Here is a 20,742-nt window from a genome sequence, read left to right as displayed (position 1 = left end):
TGAGACAGCCATCCTCAGGAAATCCGAGCAATAACCCTTTTCTTGCTGCCACAATGCAGCTCCCACAACTGAGGGAAAGCAACCACTGAGGCCCAGCCACCCCTGGGCACACAATTTGCTGCCCAGCCCCAGGGGACTCGTCTGGGTGAGCATGTCTGTCCATCGGAGTGATGTCCTGGTGTGCAGGGTTGAACACAGACACGCCATCCTGCACTGCTCTTTAAGGAAATGGCCCAAGGAATGGCTGATGTTTTTGCTGCTCTCTACCTACAGCCACTGCTCCACAGGTGTCCCGACTCAGCTTCCCTGCTCACTGCTCCACTTTCAGCCCTCAGCAGTGGCACAAAGACCTCCAACACCTCTGCCGTGGTCATGACTTTCCATAATTACTCCTTTCCTCTCCAAATCCAAGGGTGCAGACTAGGGCACAGCTCACCCACAGTCTACCTGACATACTTTCTAACGTACAAATAGTTTACTTGCTTCTACTTTTAGGGTTTTTAAGCAAGAATGCTCCCAAATTTTAGGCAACGTATGTGCAATTAAACTGAGTAGCTTAACCAGCCAATGCTCCTTGTTCAGCCAGTGACCTTCCCAGCAGAGTCTCAATCCAGCTGGCACTTTTCAGCAGCCCTGGTTTATCAGCAAGAGACAAAACTGAACTTCTCTCTCACAGACCTTCAGGTGTCCCTTAATGAAGCACTAATGAGAAGCAAGGGGTACAGAAGGTTCCTTAACTCAGAGCCTGGTAGTTCACTGACCCAGCCCTGCACTTGTGCACACACGTTCAAGTACACACTCAGAGCCTGACAGCAGGTGTTGAGCCTGAAGGGAACAGCCTTAAAATCAAAAGCAACTGTGATGTCTATTTGAATTCAAGGAAACCAATGGATGCAGGAAGCAGTTATACTACTACGCAGGTGGAGCCCACACTGGGGTATCCATATCCTGTGGTGTCCACATTTTCTTCCCTCTCATGTCACTCTGGCTATAAGAAGGGAAATTGGATTCAACTCAGTTTGACTATTTAGATGAAAGAACACACAGAAAGAAGCTAAGAAAAGAAAAATGGACTTTCAGAAAGTGATTTTCAGTATTCTGGGCTGTGCACATTGCTCGTGCTGTTCCAAAGCACATGGCCTAAAACGGGAAGGCAGTTGGCACTTCTTCATGAAGATGATCTCTGTTGCTGCCACCATCAGGCATTCAACAAAAACAGCCTGAGAAAACCTCGTACTGCCCAAGTGACTCTGCTCAAGTAGCTCCTTTAGTAAGAGTTGTGGGGGCCTGGGTTTTGACAGCAGCCTCTCTGAAAACCACAGCTGCAAGGAAATGAAGTCTTACACATGTCAGGTGTGGTCCCTTCCACAAGCCATGCACCTTCCCCGCACTGCTTTCCCTGGCAGGAGATGGGAAGCCTGCAATGGGCATTTGTGACTCTCTTACCTCTTGCAGAGGTAACACACACCCAAACTGCTCTTCCTAGGGATGGATCCATGTGGCTTCACAGGGATGGTCCCTGCAGCCGACTGAACTGGGACAATCCTCAAGGCAAACATAGACACATTCAGGTTAACACAGAGCTGCTGCTGATCACCAGCAGCAAGTGCCTGTGAGGGAAATGAGACAGTGACTTGGGTTTGCATCAGCTCACAGTCAAGAGAAGATGAGCAGGCACATGGCTGGCACACAATAATTGTTCCATTATGATTAAACAACTAGGGGCTATGAAGATGGTGAAGGGCCTTGAGGGGAAGCCGTGTGAGGAGCGGCTGAGGTCACTTGGTCTGTTCAGCCTGGAGGAGACTGAGGGGAGACCTCACTCCAGTCTCCAACTTCCTCGGGAGGGGAAGAGGAGAGGCAGTACCAATCTCTTTTCTCTGGTGACCAGAGACAGGACCTGAGGGAATGTCATGAGGCTGAGCCAGGGGAGGTTTAGGTTGGATATTAGGACCCAGGGGAGTGGTCACGGCACCAAGCCTGTCATAGTTAAAAGAGTGTTTGGACAATGTCTCGGGTACATTGTGGGATTGTTGGGGTGTCCCGTGAAGGGCCAGGAGTTGGACTTCCATGAGCCTTGCGGGTCCTTCCCAACTCAGAATATTCTGTGATTCTGTAACTATAACCTGAGTGAGTTCAGCGAAGTCTGAGCCAACTGCGTTTGTAAAGTCTGTATCTGGAAGGCTTCTAAGCACAAGCCAGCCTGTACCAGCACACACCAAACCCAGGTCCCAGAGCAAACACCACCACCAGCACCTGAGCACAGCCTGTGTGGCTGAGGGGCTCAGCCCGGGTACAGCACCAGGTACACTTGGAAATGGTGAGGGCACACCTTGAGTGCTGTGTCCAGTTCTGGGCCCCTCAGTGCAGGAAGGACATTGGGGGGCTGGAGAGAGTCCAGAGAAGGGCAATGGAGCTGGTGGAGGGTCTGGAGAAGGTGTCCTGTGAGGAGCAGCTGAGGGAGCTGGGGTGTTTAGTCTGCATGAAAGGAGGCTCAGGGGAACTTCATCACCCTCTACAACTCCCTGACAGGAGGGGGGAGCCGGGGGGGGGAGTCGGGCTCTGCTCCCAGGACGAGAAGGAAATGATTACAAGCTGCACCAGGGGAGGTTTAGGTTGGACATAAGGAAGAATTTCTTCTCATATAAAGTGATTAGACATTGGAATGGGCTGCCCAGGGAGGTGGTGGAGTCACCGTTATTAAAGGCAAGGCTGGAAGCGGCACTCGGTGCCTTGACAAGGCGGCGCTCGGTCACAGTCTGATCTTGCCGCCCTCGGAGGCCCCTTCTTACCCAACCGCTCCCGCGATCCCGGGTTCTCCCCGCCCCCTCGTCCCTCCGTCCCTCCATCGTGCCCGTCCCTCCGTCCCGCCCGCCGCTCGACATGGCCGCCGCGCTGGGGAGGCTCCTGCGGGCCGCGGTGAGTGCCCGCCCGCCCGCGGGCCCTGCCCGGCGCGGCCCGGCCCGGCTCTGACCCCTGTCCCCCGCAGGTGCCCGTCGCTGCCGCCGCCGGGAGGAGGGTGACGGCGCTGCCCCCGCCCTGCGCCCGCCGCGCCCTGAGCGCCGGTAAGTGCGGACGGGCGGGCTGAACGGCGGGCGCGCCCGCGGCGATGCCGGGCCCGGCCCCAGCCCCAGCTCCCTGCTCTGCCCCGCAGGCGCCGCGCGGCTCGGCCCGGCCGTGACACAGCACGCCCCGTTCTTCAAGGGAACGGCCGTGGTGAACGGAGAGTTCAAGGAGCTGAGCCTGGATGATTTCAAGGGGAAATACCTGGTTCTCTTCTTCTACCCGCTGGACTTGTGAGTGCGGGTTTCTCCCCGTCCCGGTGGGCCTCCCGCCCTGCTGAAGGTCATCGCAGGCGCGGCGGGTCGTCGCTGGTTTTACCCGATTTGGGCCGGTCTTGCAAGGCAGATGTGCCTGTTTCTAGAGCGTGGGTGATTAGACTGGGGACAAATGGCCACCGTGTGTTAAAGCAGTGGATATGGTGGCGGGAGAGCATCTTCTGCCTGCAGGGGACTGCCTCAGGAGGTGGATGTGGTTCCTCTTACGGTCAGACCCCAGGGGTGAGGGTGTTTGGTTTGAGGGTATTTGGGGCTGCCTTGGAGACTCTCCTTTAGGCAGCAGCAGGGCCAGCAGAACTGCAGCTTCATGGCTGCAAGGCAAAATGTGACCCGATGGGGTTAAGTCTGTCAGAAGACTTAAATCTCGAAGAGCATCCTGGTAGGCACACGGGGGAGGGTTTAACCTGCAGTCCTTCCTGCTATAGTTTCCAAAATCTCTCTGTTTAGAGAGTGCCTAGCAGAGGCAGTTTCTTCATCTTTGCAAAGAATCTGTTAGGGAAACTGGCACACCAGCTCCACAGCTATGACTGAAACTAATCTTGAACAGGAAACATGGTTAAAATTACTGGGCTAAAGAAAACGCTCTGCTGCATTAGTGCCTAGAAACAGACATGAGAGTCGTTTCTAAAAAATTCCCGGAAAGGACTGTAGAACCATTTACAGCCTGATCTCTCCTCTCACCCAGCACCTTTGTCTGCCCCACGGAAATCGTGGCTTTCAGCAACAAAGCAAATGAATTTCGTGATGTGAACTGTGAAGTGGTGGCAGTTTCAGTGGACTCTCATTTTTGTCATCTGGCCTGGATAAATACACCACGAAAGGTATGAATCAACCATCTGTTTCAGGCTTTTTCTGTTGGTTTGGTTTCTTTTCACAAGAGCTCCAGAGGAATTGAATAAATAATTGTGCCAACACTGATTTTTTAATAGACTGCCTAAAGTGGTATGTGATTAACTTCTACATTTGTTGACATAATTCTGACATCAATCTTTGTTTTCTTTCTCTTTTTCTTAATTACTTGGTTTTTTTAACATGTTTTGCTCTGTTGATAGTAATGTTTATTCTTGTACATTTATCTCAAAAGACAAATGCTCAGTGTACATGTCACAGCCCTAAGATATCTGTTACAGCTGATAGTGCACAGAAACTATGACAGAAAATGAACAGCAGCTGTCTAAGTTGTTATTGTTATGCAGTGCCTAACAGTGGTGGCTTCAGAAGGGAAGCAGAAGAACCAACAGTTTATTGGAGCACTTGTATTATTAACTCTCACTTGCTGAAAGGGTTCTGCTCTTGCAGTGTAAATGGAGGGGTTTGGCTTTCTTTAGGGAAAGAAAGTGAGCAAACAGCCTTGAACTGGAGAGAAGCCTCTTTCAGATGTATGTAAAATACATGCTCTTAATTGCATAAAGGACCTCACCAGCTGAGTTAGTTGTAGAGAATCACAAGTGTCACAGGAAGGTGCAGGCTGTGCCATCAGCCACGACCCCTGTGGGCAGCAGTGTGCAGGAGTGCTCACAGGCTGAGTGCCTTCAGGTGCTGCTGTGACATGCAGGGGGGCCAGGACAGTGTGCTGGATTTAATACAGCTTGGCTGAGCCTATCAAGGATGTTTATTCTCTGAATGCTTTGTTCAGAGCTCTAAAATGTGGTTGTGGACTGACTTCGTGGATTTATTGGAAAGCTGCTCAGTGTGTGCTGGCCGTGCTGCTCAGGTGCATGTGTAGCAAAACATCCTGCACAGGGGGGAAGGAATTCCATGATGGTGCTGAAAGGAAGCTGACACCCAGAGAAACTGAGGCCTTGGTTTCTCTGACATCTGTGCTTGAAGCTCTGCCTGTGAGAACTCTGTTGCAGCCAAGTGTTTTCAGGATCAGGGTCTGAGTGACTGAGATTACACAGTGATTCACTGGTGATGCCAGGAATAGCAAAGCTAACAAACTCCAGCCTTGTTTCAAGGTTAGAGGGCTTATTTCTCTTGCAGCTCCAGTATGTAGCAAAACTGAAAGAAATCTTGTTTGACTCTCCAAATAGTATTTAAATTGATTTGTGGGAGGAGAAGAAAAAAAAATGCATGCACTGAATAGAGCAGCAGAACTCTGACATACCAAGCGTGTGTGCTTAGAATCATAAAATGGTTAAGGTTGGAACAAACCTCTAGGATTATAAAGTCCAGCCATCAACCTTGCACCACCACCATGTTCACCACTGACCATGTCCTCAAGTGCCACATCCTCATGGTTTTTGAACACTTCCAGGGGTGGTGACTCCACCACTGCCCTGGGCAGTCTGTTCCAATGCTTGATAACCCTGTCTGGGAAGAAATTTTTCCTAATATCCAATCTGAATCTCCCCTAGTGCAACTTGAGGCCATTTCCTCTTGTCCTGTCACTTGTTACCTGGGAGAAGAAACTGGCCCCCACCTCAGGAGACTACAGTCTCCTGTCAGGGAGTTGTAGGGAGTGACAGGGTCCCCCCTGAGCTTCCTTTTCTCCAGGCTAAACAGCCCCAGCTCCTTCAGCCATTCCTCATAAGACCTGTGCCCAAAGACTTGTGCTTCAACACTTGTTTGTTCACAATATGCACTTTTCCCTTCCCTCCCCATCATGTTCATCTTATTTAATTCTGAACACTTAAATATGCAGTAGAAATTTTTGTATTCAAAGCTCCTGATTAGAGTACAATGAAAATTTTCCTGAAAATTTGTGACTGTTGCCATTGGTTGCCTTTTACCACCAAAATATGCAGCTCTAAAGTGCTCAGTGCAAAACAGGTTTTCATGTTGCAAAGAAACCAAATGTTTCTGACTACTTTAAAACAAACAAAACAAACCCAAACAACAACACACACTCCTGGTTCCTTTCATGGAACAAATGGAATGATTGTGTTTTGAGTGAGTTTACCCTAAAGAGTATCAAGTGTTTTGTAACCAAATGGAATCTTACTCTCCTCCAGAGTGGCGGTTTGGGCAAAATGAATATTCCAGTTCTGTCAGACCTCACCAAACAAATCTCCCGTGACTATGGAGTGCTGCTAGAAGGACCTGGCATAGCACTAAGGTAAGGCATGATTTCCAGGAACTCTGTTATGACACAGCCCAGTCTAAACCAAGGAAAGCTGCCCAGTCCTCTCCTGTGTGGGAAACAGCACAAGGATCAAATGAAGACCCACAGATGTCATTTTTGCTGCAGAGCTGCTGGAGCCCTCCCTAGGAAAAGGGCACGTGGCCATTATGGCCATGAAGCTCAGAATGGTTCCAGCCTCTCTGACAGTGCATGCAGGGGAAAAACAGTTCCAAGAGAGGGGGAGAACTCCATGTCTCTAAGGAAAACAAGAGTAGCATAGAAAAGCAGTTTCTTAAATTTTTTTCAATAGTAGTCCCCAAGAAACAATGGGCTAGATAGCAGTCTTCTGGAGACTTTCACTTCCTGATTCCATCTTTGGATCAGGAACTCCTGACATTTGTTTGCTGATGGATTAAGTTAAATAGTATGGTAAAATTGGGACTTTGGTTTTCACAAGTGCTTATATCCAGCAGGATTTAATTTAGTAGCTTAATGCATAATCAGCTCTTTACTGAATACCTTCAGATTTGATCAGAAGGACATGGGAAGGATGCCAGGTACCAGTTTTGAAGTACAGGTGGAGTTATGAGTTCTGCCTTTGCTGTACATCTGTCTCGACTGAGTGGTCTTTATGCATACTTTGTGATTTCACAGTACCACAGCAGTTGGCTGGTTCCTGGCTTTTGGTCACTAACAAACAAGATATCACTTAAGAGCAGCAGTACAGCATTTGGTACCTAGGAATAACCACATCTAGGAATAACCACCTTGCTGGAACAGCCCATCCATTTGCTTGTATTCGGGCTCGGAATGTGCCTGGCGTTCCCTAAATTCCCGCTCGATTGCAGAGGTCTCTTCATCATTGATCCCAACGGGGTCATCAAGCACCTGAGCGTCAATGACCTGCCCGTGGGGCGCAGCGTGGAGGAGACCCTGCGGCTGGTGAAGGCCTTCCAGTTCGTGGAAACGCACGGAGAGGTTTGCCCGGCAAACTGGACTCCAGACTCGCCGACGGTCAGTGCCTGCTGAGTCTCTGCTCTGAATACAGACACTGGCCCGTGTGTGCACGTCTGCAGGGCTGGGAGCTGCTGCAGCACGAGGGGCTTCGCTCAGCCTGTGCCTGCTGCCTAAACCTCAGGTTCAGTCTGTCTGTGTGGGATTTCTGTGAAGAAAATCACCGGTTTCCGTTTAGGAGATGCAAATTGTGTTTAAAACTCTAAATTTGACTTGCACTCTCCACCGACGTCAGATTTTTTTACTGATTTAATGCCTTGTAATTCAACTGGAAAAATGTGTTATTTACTTAAAATATTCAAGAAGCAGCTTGTATATCATTTAGGCTTTCATTTTTCAACCTAATGTAGAAACAGCCTATTGTTTTTGTAAAATATGCATGGATTTTCTTGGATAAAGTGTCAAATATGTGGTTTTTTTATCTTCTCTGTAGCAAATAATAATTAAGTTTTCTTTTCTTTACAGATCAAACCAAGCCCAGAAGGTTCTAAAGAATATTTTGAGAAGGTGCATACATAAGCACTCAAATATGTGGACAAAGCTCTTAGTTACCATAAACTGAAGACATTAGGAAAGCAGCTGTGATTGTAAAAATTGAAAATAAAAGTTCTTATTTTCTCATGTTTATGAAGAAATTAAATGCTGAAATATCTACTGACTCCCTTGTCTTACTTTAAACAGAAGGGTAAAAACTAAGGCTTTCCCCCCACTTTGCAATTTTAGCTTCATGAATTTCTGTGACCACTAGTCATCTTCCTCAATGTGATGAATACACAAAGTACAGTTACCTTACACTGGCTTTTCCTCTTTCCTTAACTAGTTTTGGACCAGAAAGTGTCCTGCATTTCCTTTTCTCACATGACATTAAGTTCTGTAACAAGGGTTTGAAACAATATGGACAAGACATAAGATAAAATTGTGGTGCGTGGTTTGTTTTTAATGAATTTTGCGGAGAAGGAGATGAATGTAACAAGGTACTAAATCATTGCTTTTGTGTGTAAATGCACTAAACCATGAATGTAAATATGTGCCATTTTAATCCTGCATATGGTCAAAACTGCTGTGCAGCTACACAGGAAGCATTAACAAGCATGAAGAACTTTCATTTGTTTGGGAGATGGTAAAAACTTGAACCCCCATAGTGTCCTTATTGGAGCTTAATGGCAACTCCTCTCATTTGAACTTGCTTGACTCTTGTATTGCTTGAAACCAATGTAGCCTATCTCTAGCTATAATAAAATAATCTTAACACTGACTAGCAGCAGGTGTGTTGCTTGTCTTTTCTTTCACTTTTCCCCCTAAGAGTCCTGTTTCTCTATTTTGAATGTGTTGCATTGCCTTAGGAACTCTCCTGTATTGCTGTTTGTTCACAGCCAGCAACTCACAGCTGCCTGTGGGGAGCAGGCCATAGACAGTAGTAGGTGTGCTGCTGGAGGGCTGGATAAATCAGTACCAGGCTCAGTGGGTGTCTGTTTTTCATCTTCCATCCTCTTGAGCAAAGAAGCACAAGGGAACCACCTTGGCCAAGGGGTTTTGTCCTAAGTTAGTTTTGTAATGGGTATTGATGCTGCAGTGTGACAAAGGATGGGAAAATGACGTGGTGCAGTTCCTGGTGATGCTCCAGGTTCCAGCACAGGCAAATCTGTTTTCAGTCCCAGTGTTTGGTTGTTTGGTGAAATGTAACCATGTAATTTTTCCAATAAACCCAATACTCATTGCACCTCAAGTGCTGTGCCCACTTTTGGGCCCCTAAGTGCAGGAAGGACATTGAGGAGCTGGAGTAAATCCACAGAAAGGCAATGAAGCTGGTGAAGGGTCTGGAGCACGAGTCCCATGAGGAGAAGCTGAGGGAGCTGGGGGTGTTTAGTCTGGATAAAAGGAGGCTTGGGGAGGCTTTTTTTCTCTCTACAACTCCCTGACAGGAGGGTGCAGCCAGGTGGGGGTCTGGTTCTGCTCCTGGGGAACAAGGGACAGGAGGAGAGGAAATGGCCTCAAGCTGTGCCAGGGGAGGTTTAGGTTGGACATGAGCAGGAATTTCTCCACAGAAACTAGACATTGGAATGGGCTGCCCAGGGAGGTGGTGGCGTCACCATCCCTGGAGGTGTTCAAAGGAAGACTGGACCTGGCGCTCAGTGCCTTGGTCTGGGTGACAAGGGTTGTGGTTTGGACTGGATGATCTCAGAGGTCTTTTCCAACCTTTTCCAATCAACTGATTCTGTGATTCTGGCTCTGCAGTACCTGTAATTAACTGCGTGCAGAGTTCAGGGACCCAAACCCAGCCCCGGAGGTGCCGGGGGCCGGTTTGTGCCTGAGAGACCTCGAGGCAGCCACACACCGGCTTCGCCTGACCCTGTCCTCCCGCTGCCTCGCTCACCCCAAAGCATCGCGGGGGGGCTTTCCCTGCAGCCCTGCGCCTTGGCTCTGCCTTGCCGGGGGAAGCCGCTGGACTGGGAAAAGGCGATCCATCCTTTCCCGGCCCCGCTCGGGGCCCGGCCGGGCGCGGGGATCGCGGCTCCGTGCCCGGGCGGAGCGTGCGGCGGGCGGACCGGCCCGGCCGCGCCCTTCCGGTGCCGCGGCTCCATGGACGCCAACCTGCGGCTGTGGAGGGCGGAGGGACAGGTCGGGAACGGGGGCGCGGGTCAGGGATGGGGGGGATGGAGGGGCCGGGCTGTCTCTAAACAACGCCTTGTCTTTCCCGACCGTGTCTCCCTCAGTCTTTCTTCCAGAGGTTTCTCCTCTGGGCGGATGTCTTGGATCCCCTGCTGCTCCTCAAGTCCTCGGTGAGTACCGGGGGGCACGGAACGTGCTGGGCGTGAGGGACCGAGCCGGCGGACCGCGCTGTGCCGGGCCGGCAAACCGCGTCACTGCGGAGGCTGCTGAGGGCACATGAAGTATGAGAAATGTGCCGGGAAAGGGGATGTTCCGGCGCCTGGAGGGGCTGCGAGGCAGCTGGAGCGGGGGGACTTGGGACAAGGGCACGGAGTGATTGGACAAGGGGGAGTGGTTTCAAACTGATATATTGCACTTCAGAATATTGAAATCTGAGTTATATTTTGTTTGTTCTGATTTTTCTCTCAAATGCAGGATGAAATAAAAAGAGCCAGGTTATTAATACAGATGAAGGGGAAGACCCTAAGTGAGCCCATAGACAATAATCAGGTATTTTGGAGTGCAGTTAAAGTCTTAACATAAATGCTTAGGTTTTTAGCCATATTTAAATTGGTTTTTGTTTTAAAATACCTACTAGTTAAAGTTTTTAAAGTTAACCTTCTGTTCTACCATAGTGTGTGCTTTGGTGCTGTCACCCAGCACACGGGGTGTATCTTATGTTCAACAAGGAGTATATGGAGAGAAATTTTAGGTAAAAAATAATTAAATGTACCAATGTACAGCACTTCACATAAAAACAAGTTATTAGAAAAAGAGATATAATAAATGTAGAAAGAAGTTTTTATGCAGTCTCTTCTAAAATTTGATTACTAACCGAATTTTCAAATTGTTTAGACAAGACAAGCCTTCTTGCTAAGCCTGGTAAGTTTACCAAATATTTAGAAATTTTTTTTTTCCTTATTCAAGTATGGCAAAGGTGTTCTAATTTGCCTTTTTTTTTTTTTTTAAGTCCAGTGTACATCCTGATACCAACGACATAATTCCTGTTTTGTTTAGACCTCCAGGTAAATTCCCTTAAATGAAGTTTTGTGTATGTGACTGAAGCTTCAAGGGGGAATAGCTTGTAGTAAATAGCTGCTGTGATACTACAGAGATACTCTTCTCCATACAGAAAAGCAAGTAGACTTTTACTTGTAGACTTTTGTCATATCTGTGGAAGATTTATTTATTCCTGTGTTCCTCTTAAGGAATTTTTCTCATGATTTATCTGCTCATCTAGATGGAAATGGTCTGACCAGTCTCCGTTTCTTGTCAGGAATGAGTTCCCAAACCCCTCCACATATAACAGTGTACTATAAAGTAGGTTTTCCCTTGATGGATGTGGCTGCTTGATGACTTTACTTGCTGTGGGGGCAGATAAAATGTGCTTGGGGTGTTGTTTAGGGAGCCAAGGCAGCATCAGATACAACCATACTTAGGGTATTTACTCACTATCTCCTGTAACCACTCACAGCTGGGGCAGCCTTTGTGGCCACCTCTCTCTCTCTCTCTCTGAGCAGAAAGTTGAACTTCTGTTCAGTTCTTTGGTTTCCAAGTAGCCATGGAAGTGGAGTTCCTGGGGGCTCCTTTTGGCTGTAAGCTGTGAGCAGCTGTTGGGGCTTCTCAAATGAGAGACAAAGGTTAGGACTGAAGTTCATGCTGATGGTTGGGTTTGTGGGCAGGGTTTTACTTGGAGCTGAAACTGGAGAGGGAAGTTAGGGGAATTTTCTGCTCAAGACCATCCATCTAGACTCACAGCAGTTATTTTTACTGAAATACAGTTTTCTTGTTTTTTTTTTTTAATTTTTAGCTTTTGTGCCCGTGACTCTTCCGTGGGTGAGTAACCATGACAGATGCCAGTGTGCATCTGGCAAGGCTTATATTTTTCCATAGCCAGGGGTTGGAGGGAGGGAGTGGAAGGTTTTGGGCTGCTTCACTGTACTTTCAGCACAAGCTGTTTAAAAGACCTCTGTTTTATGGGAAGTGCTGAGTAACCTGGAAATTGAGCCCTTAAAGAACCCTCCTTGTCCAAACCTGTGAGCTGCCTTCCTTCAGCAGTATTCCAAGAGATTGTTCACCTGATGCAAGGTGAAACCATTCAGCATCGAGAAAAAGGCCTAGTTTTGGTCTGTTTAAACTCAAAAATCTGGAACTGCAGTAGGAAGGACTTGGTGCCTCGTGTTTCTGTGTTTCAGACCCAGAATACGAGTTTTTTCTTATGCAGATCGTGCATTTGCAAGTAGGAAATGGTGTTGTCAATAAATTACCAAAGATATAAAAATAAACTCCTGTTGCTGTGCTCAAAAATTGCACCATTTTGTTTCATAAAACTTGTAGCTGGAATGATATGCATGTTTACTGACTTAGATGTCTTTGGGTTTGGACTATGATATACATGCTGAGATACATCAGTCCCTTTAGAGATTACTGCATGAACTTACATGCTGCTACTAGGAAGTACAGTGAAAGTCTTGGTGGCTGTTAAATTCACTAAGAGCAGTAATAAAATTAACAGAAATACTTCTTTATGATGTTTACAGCTTAATGCTCCTTCATAGGTATGGTTGGATTCAGTGGTGGTACTAATAATAAGGACAGTTGATCCACTAATATTAAATGAATTACTGATGCTCCTCTGAGGCTCTGGAGATTCTCTGCTTTCCTGTTATTCAATATTTGCTTTATCTTGATTGACTCTGTTCTTTGTGAGTGCTCCACACCTTGAGCTTGGTAGGTCAGAACTCAAGAAAGGCTGTAGTTTATTAAAACTGAATTCTTATTCACTGTCTGGATTTGAGAAGGAGTTGGCAAGTAACTGCTAAAGTCTTTGCTCTTAGAGCAGTTAGGTCTAGTATTTATAGTCCCAGCAAAACCAAGCTGACCCTTTCTCATTCTGTTTTTTAACTACAATTTTATTACCTGAGTTATTTTATTTGCATCTATTTAAGCTTCATGGGTACAAGTACATTTTTTATTTTGGGTAAGAAGGCATCTTGCTCAAATATTCTTACACATAGTGTTTTAACAACTGTGTCTCTGTGTTTTATATAGGTTTCTGTGTTTTATATTAGATAGAAAAAATGAACATGTCACCTTTGTAACAAGAAAACATAGCCTAGAATCAAAGCAAATGACTTTGGGCACTGACTGAAGCCTTTGACACTGCTGCCAATAGTACCACAGCAGTTCCCTTGGTGCTTCTGCACCAAAAACTTCTACATTCATCAAACCTAATTTTCTTGTGGGGTTTTTCTCTTAGGTCATTTTTTCATCTCTTCAGCACGAGGCAAAGTCAACTTTCTTTTTCCAGGTAATTGCATCTTTCTTTTTACTTTTATGGGTCTTCTGGTCTCAGTGCTGAATTCATTTTTCTTTATAATCTCTTGTTTCTGCAGTTTGTGTTTCACACATATACCACAGCATTCACCCTGTTGAATGGCAATGGAACCCCAAAGGCTGAAGTATGTGTCAATTTTTGGTTTTGAACTTGATTTACAAGTGTTTTGCAGATGTACTTATGCAGTGTGGTTTTTTTGCCCTCCTTAGGAGTACTCACTTCACCAAAAGCAGATATTCGCTGGCTTGGGAGCCATCTCCTATGCAGCCTGTGTTGGGGTATGTATTTGTTCAGTGATTGCTTTCCTAATAAGCTCTCCTGAGAAGGAGTAGGCACTGGGGTAATCAACTGCCAGATGCCCTTCAGAATCGTGCTCTGATGCTCTATTCTGATGTCCTGCCACAGAACTGTTCCAAATGAGAATTTTTTCTGGTCATCTATCAGCCAAGATCTTGATTGGCTTCTTCTGCTGCTTCCTCTTATGTCATTTTCTTTATTACTCGGCAAGCTTAGCAAACAGGTGGTGAGAAGAACTGGCCAGGGTTGACAAACACAGAATAAGCCACTGGGTTGTTGTAGTTGATTTTTGATGTGGTGGAAGAGATCTGTCTTGCTCTAAATGTGGTGAAATCTGCAGGCATCTGTATTGGATAGAGTTTGCTCAGATCCCAGGAACAGCATAGCTGTGAAAATACTGCACTGAATGCAGCTAAATTGGCCTTCCAGGAGGGTTAGGTAGCTGAGGGCTGTGCTCTCTACCAGAACAGGAATTTGTGGTTTCTGGAGTTTGCTACATCAGAATGAACTCTGGTATCCTCCTGACACTCATCACAAGTGTAGATGCCCCTGTAATGCCTCTCCTCACTCTCCACACGCAGCAGTGATTTTCATAAGCCTTCTGGCAGAAAAATGCAACTGTTCCTGCTTCTGGTAGAAAGATTTTCACCTCTGTCCACTGGGCAAAACAGTTGGGCCAGCAGAGCTCAGGGTTACAGAGATCTGGGGAGGCAGCTATGCCCTGGGTGATGGTGGGAGTTCTTCCCTTTGTCCTCCAAGGGAGACTCTGAGGGGCAGCTGGTGTCCTGGCCATTCATTCCTAAATGAAACTTCCTGCAACTGTATTATGGGATTATAGAATTGGGCTGAAACTGCAGAGAATCAGGAAAAATACAGAAATAAGCCAGGTTTCCTGTTTGAGGGAGAGAGCAATATGTGACACGAGGCAGTTGGACAAATGTCCAAGGAATATTAGTTAGAGGTAACTGTTTTCTTTTTTCTGTCTTTGTGTTCCCACTGCTGCTGTCCTCTACATAATAATGTTTAATGCTGTTTTTATTATAATATTTTGTATTCTTATCTAAAGAGTGATTACAAGCACCTTCAGTAACTAGAGAACATGTGTGTACTTTGTCGGAATGTTAAACCAGGGCATTTGTTTATTTTCATAGATGATAACTATGTACTAAGTCAAAGATTTATTTTCCTGACCTGTTGCACATACTGACTGCTGCACATTCCTAATAAAGGTCCTGTTTCCTCCCTGTGCCTTAGGCTCTCCCTCTTGTTTTCATGAATCGTTACACGTTGAAGAGTCCATTGACACAACTAATCGTCAGAAAACTTCTACCTGCTCCTCTGCTTGGTGAGTAGAAAGAAACTGTGTGTTGTGCAGCTGGTCTGAGGGCCATTTGCCCACCTGACAGTAGAGTTATCTTGCCCTGGAACAGGGGTGGTCTTGCTGTTTCTTCTCTGGCTGCCTTTGCTGGGCCCCCTCCTTTCTGTGCAGGTTAATGCTCACTGAACACTGTTGCTGACCTCGTTTGAGTCTTGCTGGTTTCAACCTCAGAGCTGCAGAGCCCCCTCGTGACCTTTGCACGCATGACATGCCAGTGTTTCTCCAGAGATCCCCAGGGATGCACTTGGAATGTTTCTTTGGCTCACACATACACCTGAAGCCGTCAGGACTGCCAGGAGGGCAGTAGCACTGGCACTGCTGTGACCTGGTGTGATGACACCAGAGTGTGACACAGCCCTGGGTATGCACAGGCAGAGTTCCTGACTCAGGCTGGGGCTGCAAAACTGCTGGGAGTGCAGAAAGGGAGAGGTGTTACACCAGAATATCATTAACCTTGCGAAGAAGTGGGACTTGGTTCATTACTGGGACAGCTCAACAGCCATGGTGAAGCTGCACCAGGACAACTGTTTGATGTCATTTATTATGTTTCTATTGACATTAAAAAAATTTTTGGCCTTTCATAGGGGGAAATTGGGAAAATTGAAACACGTCATCTCCTCTGTTCTGACTTATATGAGATGTCCACCCAGAGTTTTCCAAAGCACCTTTTAGGTTTGGGGCCTTACAGTCTCGCTCAAGCTTCTGAAACAAAGATTAAGATCCCAAGTAGGTTTTTATTGGGCAGTCTCTTAAGCTACCAGGTTATTCAGTTGTGAACAGTTGAACTGGAAATGTTACTATCAAGAAAGTCCTTTTGGATCTTTTAAAGCAAAGTCCTCTTTAACCCTGCAGGTCTGACGAGTGCATTTACTGCAGCAGTGGTGAGAAGCCCAGAATTTGAGAATGGAATAGAAGTGATGGACAGGAATGGCAAGGTTGTAGGAGTGTCACGGAATGCTGGTGAGAAGGTAAGGGGGTGGAGGGCTCCCTGGGCTTGCTTCCATTCCCTGCTGAGAATGGAATGTGATGCTGAGAGTAGACAGAGTTGGATGTATTGAAATGAGGAATCCCAGATCAGGTGCCGAATCTTTGGGCAGGCATGGACTAGGTCTCTGGAACCAGGTTCCACAGCCTTTTTGTCTTCAAGGGTTGGCAGCCTCCCAGACCAATGTACTGAGTGCCAGAGTTGAGCCACAGTCATGCTGGCACAGGCACTTTTGCTTTCCCTGGTCACCTCAGAAGAAGACAAGACTCTTGGACTTTCTTCTGATGGGACACCTCAGAGAAAAGCCCTGTACTGTGCCCATCATGTGCACCTTCTACAGTGGGAATAAAAGCTGTGCCTCCCTAAGGATAATGCTCTGATCTACAGTGTGATACTGCATTTTATCCTTGGGCTCCAGTTGCTGACTGTATTTGCTCCTTGCTTTGCTCATCACTACAAGCTGGCACGGGAATTAGAGCAAGGAGACACGTTTTAGATGCTATCAGTGACCCTCCTTTTCTATGCTGCTTTCCAGAGGGGAGGAAGAAACTGCATGACCATAAAGATTTGTGGACAGCTGGAGAGAGAACTTCAGATTTGACACAGGCTAGTTAGGATGCCCAGAAGGTATAACCAATTGTTTGAACTTCAGCATAACTTAGAAAAAGCAAGTCTCAGGAAAATTATTATCATAGCAAGAAAACTCATTATGGCACCAATATAAGGTATTTCTTAGTGATAAGTGGAGTATTTGCCACTTAGTTTCCATTTAAGGAAGAATTCCTGTAATAAATGTTTTTATCCCCTATTCAGCTGTTTGGAACTCCAAGGTATTAGATAAAAAAGTGCTCCCAGAAGCAGGCAGTGTTTGAAGCTGCAGAGAGCTTTAACAGTATTTGTTTTTCTCTCTCCCTGAAGGCTGTTAGGGAAACGGCCCTGTCCAGAGCAGTCTTGTTTGGGACAACATTCTTCCTGCCAGAAGTGCTTGTGCACTTTGTGCAAAGGTAAGAGGCACTGCAGAGGGGCTGGGGGTGCCTGCTCAGTTTTTTCTTGGGTTTGCAGTATTCCTGTGTGCCCTGGTAGAAGGGATTGCCTGGGAAGTTCTGCTCAGCTGCTGTGATTCTTTTAGATCAGCAAGTGAATCTGGTTATGTTTGCATCTGTGCTTTGAGGGTGTGCAGGAGGTTGTGCCAGACTGTGAGGTTTTCCTCTCTGTTCCCATGCAGGGAACATGTTTGTGCTCTCCTGGCAGGCTGTTTCCCAGCACCTACATTCCCTACCTTGATCTGAGTCCCAGGGTCTGTCTCAAGGTTGTTCCCAGCACGTAGCTCAGATTTGTATTTTTGAAGAGGTAATGTGGCACTTGATCCAGCTAAAGCTGGATCCCAGCTTTCAAAGTGTTTTCCATAGGTTGTAGAACACATTCTTGCTTTTGCAACATTTTAAACCCCTGTATTCTAGGAAGAATACATTGTATGCTTTCTGAGAAAATTCCTAGCCTGCCATGAGCTTTTGGTAGGGATAATCTCTGTGGTGTAAATAGTACAGGTAGGGATCATCTATGTCATATAATTTGGTATTGCCTGAATTGATTCCCTGTCCCCTTTTTTACCTTATGGGACTCCTGTTTGCAAAAGACATAAATAGAGATGTAAGATAAAATTTTAAATATATGTCAGGTAATAAATTTTTGCACAAAGCAAAGTAGGATTGCCCACAGGAGCTAAATGTGAAAGGAAAGAGGGTAATGCAAGAAAACTCTTAATCAAAGGACCGAGACACTTTAAAGCACTAATGCACCTTCTCTCCTTTTGTTCACTTTGGTCTTGCTTATTTCTTAATTTTGACAATCTGGGCTTGGAAAACGCTGCAGCCAAATACAAAACAAGGGGAAAGCACAGGAAGTTAGGAATAAGAACATAGGAAATGAAGTTAGGAAACATCTTTAGGATCCGTAAGCATAGGTTATTACTACTTTCAGTGCAATTTCAACCAGTAAAATAGTGGCTAATGTTCTTTGTGTCACTGTCAGATTATTTTTCAAGCCCAAACTGACATACTTTTTCAATGTCTTGGACAGAGCAAAACTGGTGAAAAATCCTCATGCTTTGGCTGCAGTGAGAATGGTTCTGATTACATCAGTCCTAGCAGGGATGGTGCCAGTCTCACTCAGTATGTTCCCACAGTGTGGGGAGGTAAGTCCTTTCATAGGAATTGATTTAGGATTATTGTGGTATTAAATAGTCCTTCCAGAGCTATGGCCAGCAGCCTGAGGGCCACATATGAAAAAATCCACAGGATTAATGTGGTACATCCAAAATGGGCAGTGGAAAGGCTGCTTGAGAAGGCCCATGTACTAGGCAGAGGCTCACAGGACCTTCTAGCTCTGAGTTGCATTGTGTGTTATTTATATTTACACTTTTCAATGTAGATTTAACAGACTTTCACGACAGTCTGAAGCAAGCAAGGTCAGGAGGACTGTCTTGAAGATTTAAGCCAAGGCTCTTCCAGCACTGTGTGCAGTCCTGCAGGAGAAAGGAAGGATGTAGATGAGAATTTTTTCTTTCATGCAGAGTCAGTATGAACTCAGTGGAGAGGTAAATTAACTCACCTGTGACAGCTGTTCACTCTGCCTTGCTCAAATGGGAAGTGTAATCTGTTCCCTGGGAAAGAGGAGCCTGGGGTTCCTTAAGCATTTATTTCCTCCCTCTTATCAGCACTGTGTGAACATTCTCAGAAAATCACAGACTGGGGCCTTGCAATTTTCACAGGTTTCTTATATTTGCCTAAAGTTTCTGGCATTTAATTTATTTTTTTTTAAGATTTCCTAATTTCTTATGACAGTAAGGGTAAACAGAACATAAGTGAGAGGACTTGTGAGAAGTGATGTACTCATAGTGTTGGTTGGTTGGTTCCCTTTGGGCTTCCCAATTAGTCAGCCCACAGCAGAAGTTCTTCTGGCTGTCACCCAAATGTATTTATGGCTGGACTGGGTGATCTTAAAGGTCTTTTCCAACATTAAATGATTCCATGATTCTATAGTAAGTGGAGATAATGTCACTGTTCGTAAATAAAAGGTATTTTTTCCCTTATGTGTGCACATGTAGAAAATGTTGGAGAAGCAAAAAAAAAAAAAAAGCCCCAAAACAACACCACCACCACCAAAATCCCTCAAATAAACAAAGAGCCCCAAATCCCAGATACTGAATTTGTGCAAGGTGCAGTGCAGTAACAAGGGCTTAACATATACTTCACATATGTTTACCAGGCTGTGGTGGTGTTGATTCCCTTTTCCTGTCCCTTGCAGATAAAGAGAGCAGACCTTGAGCCAGAGATTCTGTCATCTACAGAAGAAACAGAGCTGTTCTACAACAGGGGGATTTAGAGATGGGCTTTCCTTTATAAACATGTGCTCTGATTGAAGGGAATGATGGATGCACCAACAAACCCCACTGGCATTTGGGACTGAATGGTGGATCTGTGGTGGCCTATGTACCAGATTTGGTGTGTGATGGTGTGGCCTGTAAAGAGGCAGAACTTGGCACCAGGGCTTTGCAAGCCCCATCCTGGGGGCAGAAACACACCCATCACTTGATGCTGGAAGTGGCATTTGTACCAGAAAGCACCATAACACAGTGTTTGTCACAGCCTGTGTTCTGTGCTTCCTCAGCTGATTGATTCCTTCATTAAAAGACTGTTGAGTACACGTTTGTCCTGTCACTGCTGCAGGTTTTGGCACATTGCTTTCCAGGAACACAGCTGGGGAAGGCTTTAACAACACTCCTTTGGGTAAAGTCAAGCTGGTTCTTCTCAGAACACTTTGTGTGTTTCAGTGTATTTAACACCCATGTCAAGGATGAGACATGAGTGAGGCAGCCCTTAAAGTGACACTAAGGCAAAGTGACCCTGATGGCAATGTAATATTGGCTAAATTTAGTTGTTTAAGAAGTGTTCAGGACATGGGTGTCAAACTTGACTGCCAATTAATTCCTGGCTTTCTCAACATCCTGGAAGGAGCTGTGAGGCCTGATGCCCCTTGAGCTTTACAACTTGGTTTTTTCACACTGAAGCCATTGGGAAATCCCATGTCTTTCTGACCTTGTGGACAATGAGGAATTCCCACTTTTGCAGGTTGACAGTGTTCATCCAAACAAAAGAAAGCTCTTTTGATATGTGGCATAAGGGTTACCCTGTTGATCATTGCAGTGACACGTTTTGCTGATCCTACAACATTGTTCAGGGGCCTACAGCTGTCTGGGAAGAGCTGCAGAAAGAGCTTACAGTACCAGATGTAAACCCAGGGTAAACCCCGCATGGGTGAGTGAAAAGTAATGAATGTGAGCTCATTGTTAACACCAGGAGTGGAATTAGGGTGGTGGCAAGCAGCTCAACACACAGTTGAACTTCGAAGGACATTTGGATACTAAAAGCCAACATGAGTTTAAGAGGAAACTGGACATTTCCATCAGAGGAATCCATTGAAGGATACTAAGTTCATGGGAGCCACAGCAGCAGAAGTTCATAAGCTCCATACTACAGGTGAGTAGAAAGAATAAAGAGCTTATTCACCTGCTCTCAGCCTCTTCTTGTGCCTGCCTTTGGTGGCCCCTGGGATATGACATTTGGCTGAACAGATCTTTGATCTGGCCTGGTACAGCTGCTTTCCTCTGGTTTGCTGACC

The 20,742-nt window shown here is 46.1% G+C and overlaps 2 protein-coding genes and 1 long non-coding RNA gene across 3 annotated transcripts in view; 2 read left to right on the top strand and 1 right to left on the bottom strand.

Annotated features, from left to right (window-relative positions):
* The window catches only part of LOC108494511, a 6,305-nt gene extending 3,463 nt beyond the window's left edge, over positions 1 to 2,842 (bottom strand). The window contains exon 1 of the long non-coding RNA XR_001873872.1: positions 2,793 to 2,842. This is a non-coding gene — a long non-coding RNA (uncharacterized LOC108494511). The remainder of the gene's footprint in view (positions 1 to 2,792) is intronic.
* Positions 2,843 to 2,881: 39 nt separating this feature from the next.
* On the top strand, positions 2,882 to 8,677 carry PRDX3 (peroxiredoxin 3). The gene is made up of 7 exons (XM_017809264.1): positions 2,882 to 2,919; positions 2,990 to 3,065; positions 3,155 to 3,296; positions 4,024 to 4,159; positions 6,293 to 6,396; positions 7,251 to 7,416; positions 7,882 to 8,677. The coding sequence occupies exons 1-7, from the start codon at positions 2,884 to 2,886 to the stop codon at positions 7,933 to 7,935; spliced, it is 714 nt and encodes a 237-aa protein (XP_017664753.1). The 5' UTR covers positions 2,882 to 2,883; the 3' UTR covers positions 7,936 to 8,677.
* A 1,267-nt stretch (positions 8,678 to 9,944) lies between these two features.
* Positions 9,945 to 19,768, top strand: SFXN4 (sideroflexin 4). The gene is made up of 14 exons (XM_017809263.1): positions 9,945 to 10,035; positions 10,131 to 10,196; positions 10,501 to 10,575; positions 10,921 to 10,947; positions 11,036 to 11,090; positions 11,876 to 11,901; positions 13,325 to 13,375; positions 13,461 to 13,526; positions 13,612 to 13,680; positions 14,954 to 15,044; positions 15,930 to 16,045; positions 16,981 to 17,066; positions 18,142 to 18,256; positions 19,369 to 19,768. Exons 1-14 carry the CDS (start codon positions 9,997 to 9,999, stop codon positions 19,444 to 19,446), a joined length of 960 nt encoding a protein of 319 aa, XP_017664752.1. The 5' UTR covers positions 9,945 to 9,996; the 3' UTR covers positions 19,447 to 19,768.
* Positions 19,769 to 20,742: the final 974 nt, after the last annotated feature.

Source organism: Lepidothrix coronata, unplaced genomic scaffold (assembly GCF_001604755.1).
Source record: "Lepidothrix coronata isolate B3197 unplaced genomic scaffold, Lepidothrix_coronata-1.0 Scaffold25, whole genome shotgun sequence".
Lineage (NCBI taxonomy): Eukaryota > Metazoa > Chordata > Aves > Passeriformes > Pipridae > Lepidothrix > Lepidothrix coronata.
This window is presented reverse-complemented; position numbering and strand designations above follow the sequence as displayed.